This window comes from Hypomesus nipponensis, chromosome 2 (genome assembly GCF_054491055.1).
Source record: "Hypomesus nipponensis isolate SF chromosome 2, ASM5449105v1, whole genome shotgun sequence".
In the NCBI taxonomy this organism is placed as follows: domain Eukaryota; kingdom Metazoa; phylum Chordata; class Actinopteri; order Osmeriformes; family Osmeridae; genus Hypomesus; species Hypomesus nipponensis.
The window spans coordinates 13,656,042-13,667,381 of NC_140362.1; the positions used below are offsets into that span (position 1 = coordinate 13,656,042).

Consider the following 11,340-nt stretch of genomic DNA (forward strand, 5'->3'; position numbering starts at 1 on the left):
ATTTAGATTTAGAGAGTGTGTGGCATAGGCTACTAAAGTTTCCTTGTGGAATTAGCTCGCGTTTCCCTTTTGCAGAGGAATTGAGCATGTCTTTCTTTCTTGTCATGTCTCACGCACTCACACACACGGATTTATTTTATTGCAGAAAACCAAATATGACAATTAAAAATATGATCACATGATAGACTCAGCCTGAGTAGCCAATGCGTTTCACAGTACCCGTTACACTGAATAATGGCATATCCCCTCCTCCCGTGGTTTGTGCCGTGGCACGGAGTAGAATATCATTCCTTTCTCACACATGATAAGATCATCTGAAGCGGAGAAGTGTATGGGCGCATGTTGCAGGGGTGTATACATTCCGGTTGTAACACTTTTTTTTGTTGAAAAGCGGATTTCTACTGAACTTAACTGGTTCAGGCGTATGCAATTTTCCAGATAGGCTGTACGGGAAAATGTATGATTAGTAGCCTACCGGGAAAACGGCAGCCTATTGAGAAACATTAACTGTTTAATTCGCTGGTTTCTTTTGCTTAAAACTTTAAGGATACCTCATGGAGCTGAAGGACATGTAGGCCCGGAAGAGAACGATTTGGACACGAATTGATTGGACTATCACCAACAACAAGTCGGGAGTGGAGCTATTTTTTAAGGAATCACAGTCCTGGAAACATTGAAAAGTTACTCTTTATCCCCGTTGAGTACCCGAACCGTGATCGCTGTATTTGCTTAGGGGAAATACAACATTTTGACTCTAGCAGTGATCCTTTAACATCGCCGATTATAAGGAGCAAGAGATGAAAATGCGCGTGGAGAGCTCGTCGTTTTCTTGTAAAGGTAAAGAACATCGGGGCAGCACGAATAAGTTTACTCTCACACATTTATTGTTTTTCTTTGCTGCTTTTGTGTCGGGTGCTGCTTGTCCAGACAAATGCGTATGCTCCACAACGACTGTAAAATGCGTAAACCAGGACTTACACGCGGTTCCTCAACCATTGCCAACCAACACAAAAACCCTATTTATTACTGGAAACAACATAACCCGCATCTCCGCGGCGTCCTTCCCGACACGGCTGGATCAGTTAACAGAACTGTATCTCACTGGAAACCAGCTGGAGTCGCTGGACTCGAAGGTATTTAGCAACTTGCCAAAGCTCAGGCTCCTGGATCTTAGCAACAACCGGATCCAGAGCTTCGACGCCGCGGCATTCCCTGCAAATAATACGGTCCAAGAGCTTGTTCTCAGCCGAGTTTTCTATAACCAGTCCTACACAGAGGAGCTTCTCAGCCTGCTGCAGAGCGGAGCTCTCCCAAAGCTGACCCGCTTGGACCTGTCCAACAATGAGTTGCTGGTGTTAACAGATGGTACCTTCTCCCGCCTCCCCAGCCTGGTTAACCTAACCCTCCAGAACAGCTCCATCATCTCGATCCAGGACGGGGCTCTGAGGGCCCCCCCACTATTAGAGCTGGACCTGCGGGACAACGGCCTGCGGAGGCTTTCCAACTCCACCCTGACTGACCTCAGCCTCCACCCAGGAATGTTGCTGCGGATGGCAGGGAACCCCTGGCGGTGTGACTGCAACATGGAGGATCTGCTGGCCTGGCTGAAGCAAGGGGACCAGGTCCAGGACCTGCAGAACCTGACTTGCTCTGACCCGGAGGAGCTGAAGAGCCAGCCCCTGGTGCTGCTGGAGCAAGCCCAGCTGGAGTGCTCCTACTCGGGGGACATGAAGGGCGTGCTGGAGACCTCGTACGTGTTCCTGGGGATGGTCCTGGCCCTCATCGGGGTCATCTTCCTGCTGGTGCTCTACCTCAACAGGAAGGGCATCAAGCGCTGGATGTATAACATCCGGGACGCCTGTCGGGACCACATGGAGGGCTACCACTACAGGTACGAGATCAACACTGACCCCCGACTGGCCAACCTCAGCATCAACTCTGACGTCTGAGGACAGACCCGGGGGTGGGGGGGGTCACCTCTACAGACGTGACTATCCTCCATGGCTGTTTGGCCTCCGGACCACCCCTGAGCCCTCACTCTCAGCTCCAGAGCTTCAGCCCCAACCCCAAAGCCCCAGACCTCCAAGCCCAAAAACCTCTGCCTGTTTTGCATGCTCCTCTCTAGCTGCAGAGCTATATTGCCTGATAATTGCCTGATCATTTGCCCCTCACCCTGCAGTGTAGCATGGCATGGACTAGCAGTCATTACACGGGGCTACCAGGAACGACTCTGCAAGGGACTCGTTTTCCAAGTGCAATCGATTGGAATTTTCTCAGACTCTTCTGTTGAGACACCCGGGCCACCGATGGCCTTTTAAAAGAAAACCTGACAATAGTGTTGCTATGCTTCAGAACCCGGTTATTTTATGAGGTGCAACTTTTAATTCTTGTAGTGCTCATATTTACTAGTATTACACCTATGTGGACATTCGTAATTATAATGTTTTTTCCATAAATGTGTCGAGCTGAATAAAATGTCTTTATTGGCCGATCTTCTCGTGTGTGCCTAAGGTCTTTAACCCCCCCCCCCACCCCCCCCCCACCCCCAAAAAGAAGAAAAAAAGAAAGAAATGTGAGCTATGAGGGTGGGGGGAGGGTGAGGGGAGGGCAGGATTCTGGAGAACAGAACACTCGCCGCAGCTTCAAAGCCATCGTGCTGTAGGCATTACCACAAACACATACACACAAGCACACACCCATCATTTTTTGTTGTTGCACACCATATCATTATTGCCTTCAAAAGCTTGATTTCAGCCATTACTGGCTGTATCCTCTGTGTTGTGAAGGGGTTTCAGTTGTTTTTGATGTAGGACGTGGAAACGCTTTGAAGATCTACTCGACCTGGACCCTCTCCTTCCAGGCCTAGTAGAGCTCAGGTCCGGCTGAAAACATCATTAACAACACGGTCAAATACCTGTGTCTCTCCGGCCCGGCCCAGATGGTGTTTGACTTGCAGCCAGGAGACACACCGAGGCCCTGACGACCACAACCTCAGGAATGGCTTTCTATCAAGGCATTCCTCCTGTATGTTGTCATTGTAAACGGATGCAAAATGAGGGAGGTGAGGGGCCTCTTGACAAATGGCAGTGACCAAACACAGCATTGTGGGATTCCAAGGTGTCATGGTTCTAAGGTGCCCTTAGTACCCGAGGTGGTTGTAGACACAGACACCCACCAAACACACACAGAGGAACTGTGTACAGCTAATCACAGCCTTTGCATTACCTGTAGGTACATGTACTGTGTAATTGCTCCGGGACAATGGCGAGACCTCCCTCCTCTGAGGATGGCATTTCTTCGGGGGTTGCATAAGGTTTTCACACATCTTTCTCCCGAGTCGTGCGTTCACAGACCACACCCACCACTACTCTCTTGCTCCCTTTTCCTCTCTCTCTCTCTCTCTCTCTCTCTCTCTTTCGCTCTCTCTCTCTCTCTCTCTCTCTCTCTCTCTCTCTCTCTCTTTCGCTCTCTCTCTCTCTCTCCCTCTGTCTCCTCTCAGGTGAGGGTATACCAGCGTCTCTCTCTCGGGGGCATGCAGGTGCACCCTCCTCACTCGCTCATGTTTCCAAGGAGACCATCTCAACTCTCGCACACTAGGGGTGCTGAGGAACGGCAGTCATCTGAGTTAACGTTTGTGTGTGCGCGCGCGCGCGTGCGTACGCCCGTGGCCCTGCACGGCAGAGCTGGTGTAATTACGTGGGAGAACATTGAGCGTGGGGAGCCAGGGGGGTGCAGAGCGAGTCTGAGCTGCTCCTCCTGGAGCCCCCTGACTCACACCAGGGGCCCGTGGTGCTGGGCTTCCAGACTCCCCTTCACAGACCCACAGACAGGCAGCCAGCCTGGAAGGCAAGCAGGACGAGAAAGGTACACACAAAGCAGACAGGCAGGCGGGCGGGCAGACCGACACCGAAGTAGTCAGAAGGAGAGAGAGAGAGGGGGCCACGCAGAGACGGACACCGACATGTACACGGAGGCAGACAAGCGTACGAGTCCTGTGTGAGCTGTCCTTTCGAGCCTGCTGACAGGAATCACTTCGCACCTATGGGACAGACTCGCTACAGATACCAGGGGAGACCAGCCCCTCTCTCTCTCTCTCTCTCTCTCTCTCTCTCTCTCTCACTTACTGTCTCTCTATCACACTCTCTTTTTGTCTTTCTCTCCCTCTCTGTCTCTCACACTTTCTGTCTTTCTCTCTCTCCCCCCCCCCTCTCTCACACACTCGCTCACGACCCTGGTCAGAACAGTCTTCGTAAGTTATGCACACACACACACAAACACTCCCTTGCATACAGTCTTTCACTGAGCCACATTTAATATTCCGTGTTGTCTCCCGGTGGTGAGAGACGGAGGGCCTGACGGCTAGCTTATCAGATGGCCTGTGAGGGAGTAATTACATTCACTGTGCTGGTCCACGGCCCTGCTGGCACCTGGCACGCCGCCCCAGCTCCAGCACCTGGCAGGGAGCCCCACCCTGACCTTTCACAGCAGCCTCGGCTGTGGAGATGGTTCCCTGCTTCCTGGTTCGCTGGGATCGAGCCCCAGCCTCAAATCCAGGTGAAGCTGCAGCCCTAACCCCGACCCTGCCCCCCCCTCACCCCCAGCCTCCAGCCCCCAAGCGCCCATCTTCAGCTCTATCCCCAGCCCTAGCCCCCAGCTCCAGGTCCCCCGGCTCATATGCCCTCCCCTCATCCATAATGTGGATTGATGGTGGCGGTGGAGTGGCACCGCGGCGCGCGGCCCGCAGCTGTGTGCTGGGCTTTGATGAAACACCCCTACCTTCAAATGAAGACTGAGTCGATGTGACAGCAGCGGCGGCTCTCTGAGAGAGGCCTGCCACCGAGCATCTGGCCACCGGGGGGGGGAGGGGGGAGGGGGAGCGAAGTGTGTGTCCGGGTGTGATATCAGAGTGAGGCGTCGCTTGGAAGGTGTGTGTGTGTCGCGGTGAGGGTGTTTCTCGGGGAGCGGCGAGGCGTGCGTGTGTTCTGAGGAGAGCTGTGTGCGTGTGTGTTTTTGAGAGAGTACTAAGATGTGTCGCGCGAGTGTCGGGGTGAGCGTGGCGGGTGGATGAAGTGTTCGTGTTGTGACTGCACCCTCACTGTCTGCCATCTAGCTGCCTCTCGACCGTGTGTGGTGAGCTCATGGAAACATCATCCATCGCTCAATATCTCCGCTGACACAGCGTCTGTCTGGAGATCCACCTTCCCGTTGACTGACAGCCGGGTTACACCTTGTCTGGAACGGGGTCTGACAGCACGTATCCAAATACTGTGGGTTGGAACATTCAAGTTGTCTTTCGGAACATCAGCACTGCTTTCCTTCCGTCGCATGAGAAACGAACGTCATTTGGAACACAAACCCCAGCAAACGGGTCGAACAGGAACCACTATTCCAACTCTGGTAGTCATGCATTTAGGGAGGAAGAGGCTTGTAGGCAGTCTTGGAAGGCTTCCTATAGTACCGGCTTGATGAAAGTGTGCATCGTTGGAAAGTGTGTGTGTGAGTGCATGTGTGTATAGGTAATTGTTACCCTCTCATGTTGTCAGAGAGGTGTGAAACCAGAGCTGGAGAAGGAGAAGCTGGGAGGAGGAGTTAAATGATCCACACGAGCACACACACACACACACACACACCATCCCAGATGCACACAACCCAGTTGCCGCGCTATTTCTCCCTGCAACAAGACAGGAATGTTAGCACCAACTTGATTCATTTGTGAGCACAAGCCAACTCAAACAGCGATGCGAGGGGAAGGTTGAATATCAAGTCTGTGCCTGTGTGTGTGTGTGTGTGTGTGTGTCAGTCCACCTTTCTGTGGGTGTTCCTTCACCCTGGAGCAGCCAGATTGAGAGAAACAGACAAACCTTTAAAAGCTGATGTTGTTCTTTCATGTCCAAATAAGTCCAGACAGATTGATGTCCAGCCATGTGGGAACACCAGACTTGGTCGGCCCAGTCTGTGCAACCAAGGTCATTACAGAACGAGATGGACTGGGTTGAATAGACAAACTCCGAAGGATGTTCCATGAAACAATTCTCAGCATGGTAGTTATTTATTCCAAGGTTGTACAGTGTATGAACGTGTGTTGTCGTAGCAACACCACAGTCTGTCTCAAACCATATTTATGCAACATGTGGCTTCTCTGTGAAACAAAGATTCCAGCGGGAGTTATATCTGCAACTGACATAGCTGATTACTTCCACAATGTGTTTTTGCACATCCGTGTATCGGGTTAGGGTAAGGGTGTGTGTGTGTACGTACAGTATGTATGCGTGTGTGTGTGTGAATCCAAGGAGGTATGGTTATTAAACGGCAGGTAATACGCTGTAGACCAGCGGACCGTGTCGCCGTGAGTAACGACCTCGTCACTTCGGCGGGGACGGCAGAGACGGCGCGCGGGGGGGGGGGGGGGGCGTCCTCGCCGCGCTGAGCCCACAAGGCCGAGCGGCGCCACGCCTCTTGGGGGACATGCCGCCTCTCCAAATGACAATGCTCGTCCGACCATGGCAAAGGGAAGTGGAGAGTCCCATCAGAATAGAATAACCATCCCTGCTAACGGCTGGCTGATTTGGCATGGATAAAAAGGAGAGTACAAGAGCATCATTTATCCTGTGGGTGTGTATATGTGTGTGTGTGTGTATTTGTGTGACACTTACAGTAAGAAGATCAGCCCGTAACATTGTACGTGGAACCTGAGTGCTTACGGAAAACACTCCGCCACCGTTGCTCTGGTAACAATCTCAGGCCCCCCGCTGTCAGATAGCCCCCCCCCCCCCCTCTTACCCCCACACTGCCATCCTGTCGTGACTGACTTTGCCTCAGAGGAGGGGGCTGATCAGTGGGCCTCCGTGCCAGCGCAGTCGTTTGCCAGCCGACCTGGGCCACAAACGAGACAGACACACATAGCCCCCCAACCGTCACATGAAATGTAATATATTAAAGTGCTGGGTAACCTGAGTGCTGTATGAAGATATCAGATATGTGTGTCGGGTGTTTTTGTGTGCGTATGTGTGTGTCCCTGACCAGACCACTGATACTGTCCACATGTCAAAGGTTTGGTCAATGATGCCCTCTCTTGTTACCCCTCCCTGTGTGTGTGTGTGTGTGTGTGTCTGTGTCTCTGTGTGTATGTGTTTGTGTGTGGACTTAGGGGTCTGTGTGAGGCCAGGTGTGTATCTGATCGTGATAAGAGTTCTCGAAGGAGTTGCCAAGTTGGCAACCTGGTCCAAGTCCATGACAAACCCCACCTGACCTTTGTTGAACCAAACACCAAACTAGTCCCCTCTCGGGGGCTAGTCTCTCTCTCTCTCTCTCTCTCTCTCTCTCTCTCTCTCTCTCTCTCTCTCTCTCTCTCTCTCTCTCTGTCTCTCTCTCTCTCTCTCTCTGTAGTGGAGCATTGTCATGACTTGGCATTTTGAGATGGAAACCTAATTTGTCTTGATAAAAGCACATTCCTGCTCTCTGTTGGGGTAGAGAGGATTAGGTCTCACCCTCAAATCCCCTCAGCTATGTGGGAACCAACCTGGACACAGCCTGGCTGGCCTGGGTAGGACCATTTTACCACGTCAGGCCGCTGGGGTAACCTGTTCTGGACATCTGTCATCAGCCAGTCAACCAACTGGTCCGTCTGCCTGCCAACCTGTTAACCTGTCTGTCTGTCTGTCTGTCTCTCTCATGGAGCCTGCCTTTCCCATGACCACGGCAGTGAGACCGCAGCCACGAGGCCCTCTCCCATGCCATGACAGCACAACACCACCGTTTGTCTCTACTCCTGAGCGGGATGAGTGAATACAGATGGTCTTCTCTGGGCTTCTCGAGCCCCCGCTCTTCTCTTCCCCGCCTCTCTCCCCCCCCCCCCCCCCCCCTTACCCACCCAGGAGCGAGGAGGACGGGAACGCCACTCCCAGATAAATCATTTTTAAATCAGATCCCAGACACGAGTGGGAGCTGCAGAAAGGACGGCCGCAGGGCCTTGTTAGTTCCGAGGGCGCGCAGAGTAGGGGAGAACGTCTCTCTTCTCCGCGAACATCGGCCATTAGAGGAGACGCGACTGACAACAAGCACTCACGGTCTCCCTCGCCCGCCATCTGGGCCCCTCTCGTCTCCGCCGCCGTGTCGTTACGCGCAACGTTGACGTTCGAACGTAGACACCTCGGCCGCGAGCGCATTTATTGTTTTAGAGACACGAGGTGAGTACACAACACACATCAGAGAGAGATGGAGGGATGCAGGGAACGCTGAAACAAACGTGTGTGTGTGCGCGGTCTAAAGGTAGCACAAGAGAAAGAGAAACATGGAGGGTAGGGTGTGTGTATGGCTGTGTATCGTCACGATGACGATGCTGTTGATGGGATTCAGATTAGGCAAACATTCAAACATTTCCAATTACCATTGATCGGACATTTAGATGACAGACGATAGATCTGCTCGCAGGCAGATATACTGACACACAGACGCACAGATAACTGTGCACAGAAGTACAGGGAGACAGACAGACCGACATGACCAGAAAGGCGATCTGGCAGAGAGGTCAACATACAGACAGCGTCTGAAAGTCAGACAGATAGAGGTAGACAAACAGACAGAGAGACTGTCAGACAACGGACAGACAGAGAGACAGACAGACCGACAGAGACACAGACAGAGAGACAGACCGACAGAGACACAGACAGAGAGACAGAGCGACAGAGACACAGACAGAGAGACAGAGCGACAGAGACACAGACAGAGACAGAGCGACAGAGACACAGACAGAGAGACAGACCGACAGAGAGACAGACAGATGCAGGGAGACTGTGTCAGAGAGGAAGAAGACAACACAGACAGGCAACAATTCCCAGCCCATAACCCCCCGGGGGAGACATGAATATGCACACTACACCACGGATTGGCTGGGAGCGTGGATGTACGGCAGTGAACAAACAAAGGACATTTACCTCTATCTTTCTCACTTTCTGTCCCCCTCCCTCTCCATCTCGCTCTATTTATATCACGCACCAAGCGCCCCTCTTTCTCTTCCCCTCGCTGTCCCTCTCTCCCACTCTCGCTCAACCAGATGTTTAATTGTTAGTGAGTGCTGACAGATGCTGCGATTGTTGCAAAGGGGGGGGGGGGCGCAAAGATGAAGGTGATCACACCATAAACAAACGACGACACACAACAACAGGGTGACATAATGCGGCTGTACCCGTTCATTCGACCAGCAGAGAGACGCTGGCAGAGCGTCTCTCGGCCGGTCAGTTGACCCCAAGGGAGAGAAAAGAGAGAGAAACGCATTGAGATTAGAGGAGAGACATAGAGAGTGGAGAGGGGAGAAATAAACCCAACGTAGCGAGAGAGAGAGAAACATCGACGCGAGGATAGAAGAATGGAGGGAGAGAGAGGAGGAGGGAGGTAAAGACGGGGTGTAGCGGAAATGAGAAGAGAGAGAGGAGGAGGGAAGTAAAGAGACAGATGAGAGAAGAGAAGCGTCTGTCAGAACAGCGGCAGGGAGGAGTCAGGCTGGCAGTGAACTACAGAGGAAGAAACGAGCTTTGGCATCGCAAGTAATGGATGACACAAAGGGGAAAAAAGAAAAAGCTCAAATGTTCTCAGAAAAAAGGCTTTATGAAAGTATGTGTGTGGATGGGGGTGGGGTGAAAGGAAGCTCTCTTTGAAGAGTAAAAACGGAAAAATGAAGATGTTCCCTGCACAGCACCCCACCCTCACCCTCACCTCCTCTCCTCTGGGTGTGTGGAGGTCAGAGCCCGAGTCTGTCAGAGCCGCGGAGGAGACTCCATCGTGGGGAAGAAAGACTTCATACTGACAGGGAGTTCTGCCTCACGCACCTCACACATCCTACTCCAGTAAGAGCCTGGGGTGGTGGGAAGGGGGGGGGGGTGTTGGAGAGGGGGGGAGGGGTGACGGGTGGGGGTGGAACTCCAGGCTCCACACAACTCTGAGAGGGAGAATGATGTGCTAAGTGTTCCAATCACTCAGCAACCAGAGGAACACTCTGGTCTCAACGACTTCCTGTGTCACGATACAGAGATACCGTATGTAGCCAGAATATATCCAGCAGGGGCGGATTCTTGTGGGACTATTAAACACGCTCTGCACACACACACACACACACGCACGGTGTCTGTGCGTCTGCTGGGCGTTGTTTGGCTGTGTGTCCGGCTCTGCTGAGCTAATCACATGAGGACAATGCTGTTGTTCTGTCCTGAGGCCAGGGCACACACACACACAGCCGCCCACACAGCCCCCCTCTCTCTCCACACACACACACACACACACACAAAATGAGAACCATGTGGAACGGAGAGAAGGACCGGAAAGCAGAAGAGAGGGATCAAATCATAAAAGAGAGAGGCGGAGTGGGGTGTGAGCGAGTGGAAAGAGAAGGGAGGGAGGGAACAGGCATGGGCATCTCTCTGCTGGTCTGCTCACGGACTGTATGCACGCACACACACACACACACCCACACACACCCCGCGGATGGAACTGTTTGATCATCATTTGAAGATTAGCATCAGTGATGGAGCAATTCGCTTTAGATCCACAGGTTGAAATCCCACTCCACGCGTCACTTTGGATCAAATCATCTGCTAAATGAATCCGTTTGAGACCGTGGCGTATTTGTATTCTGGGGTGTAAAGGGAGTGGAGTTTTGCATGACTGAGACAAGGACTTGGGTTCCATTCTGAAAGGCACGATCTGTGAAGCACAGATAAGTATTTTGACCCGGGTCATGTGGTTCTGATGATGCCTCCTGGCTGCGCTGAACCACAGCAGCTGCACAAGCCCTGGGAGACACAGAGGGTCTGCTTCACACACACACACACACACAGACACAGACACACACACACACCCACACACACACAAGAGACCAGGGTCTGTGGCTCCAACTGTGCCTTTCCCCAGAGCTGCTCTGACAAGAGAGCAGATTGGCTGATCTGCAACTCTCTCCCAGACACACTCCCAGGATAGGCTAGGCTCGGCTCACTGTCGGGCCCTCGCTGCACCTGTCAGTTCTGGCCCTGTCACACCACTGTCACTGCGCCAAGGCGAGGACAGGTTCAAAATGTGAGATACTGCAGGTGGATAAGAATAACCGCATAGCCGTCCTCATGTGGGACTTCTTTCACAGTGTGTCTCCGGCCAATCATCTGAGGGCTTTGGCTCCCTCGTTCAGCTGACTCCGCTACGGCGCTCCAATCTCTTTGTCAACCCCCCAAACTAAACACACAAACAGGCTCGATGTCGCTACGGCGTACCATTCCTGCCGGGCCTGCCTCTCACATCCAGGCTCCGAATCCGGATGTCACCTTGACACTCCATGGCCGGGGGGCAAGACTGGAT

The 11,340-nt window shown here is 52.7% G+C and overlaps 1 protein-coding gene across 1 annotated transcript; it reads left to right on the plus strand.

Annotated features, from left to right (window-relative positions):
* The first annotated feature begins 222 nt into the window (after positions 1–222).
* Positions 223–2,484, plus strand: tpbg (trophoblast glycoprotein). The gene has a single exon (XM_084669923.1). The coding sequence runs from the start codon at positions 798–800 to the stop codon at positions 1,947–1,949; it is 1,152 nt and encodes a 383-aa protein (XP_084526049.1). The 5' UTR covers positions 223–797; the 3' UTR covers positions 1,950–2,484.
* The last annotated feature ends 8,856 nt before the right edge of the window (positions 2,485–11,340 follow it).

Coding starts and splice junctions, on each gene's coding strand:
- tpbg (XM_084669923.1), top strand. CDS start 798: ATGAAAATGCGCGTGGAGAGCTCGTCGTTTTCTTGTAAAGGTAAAGAA.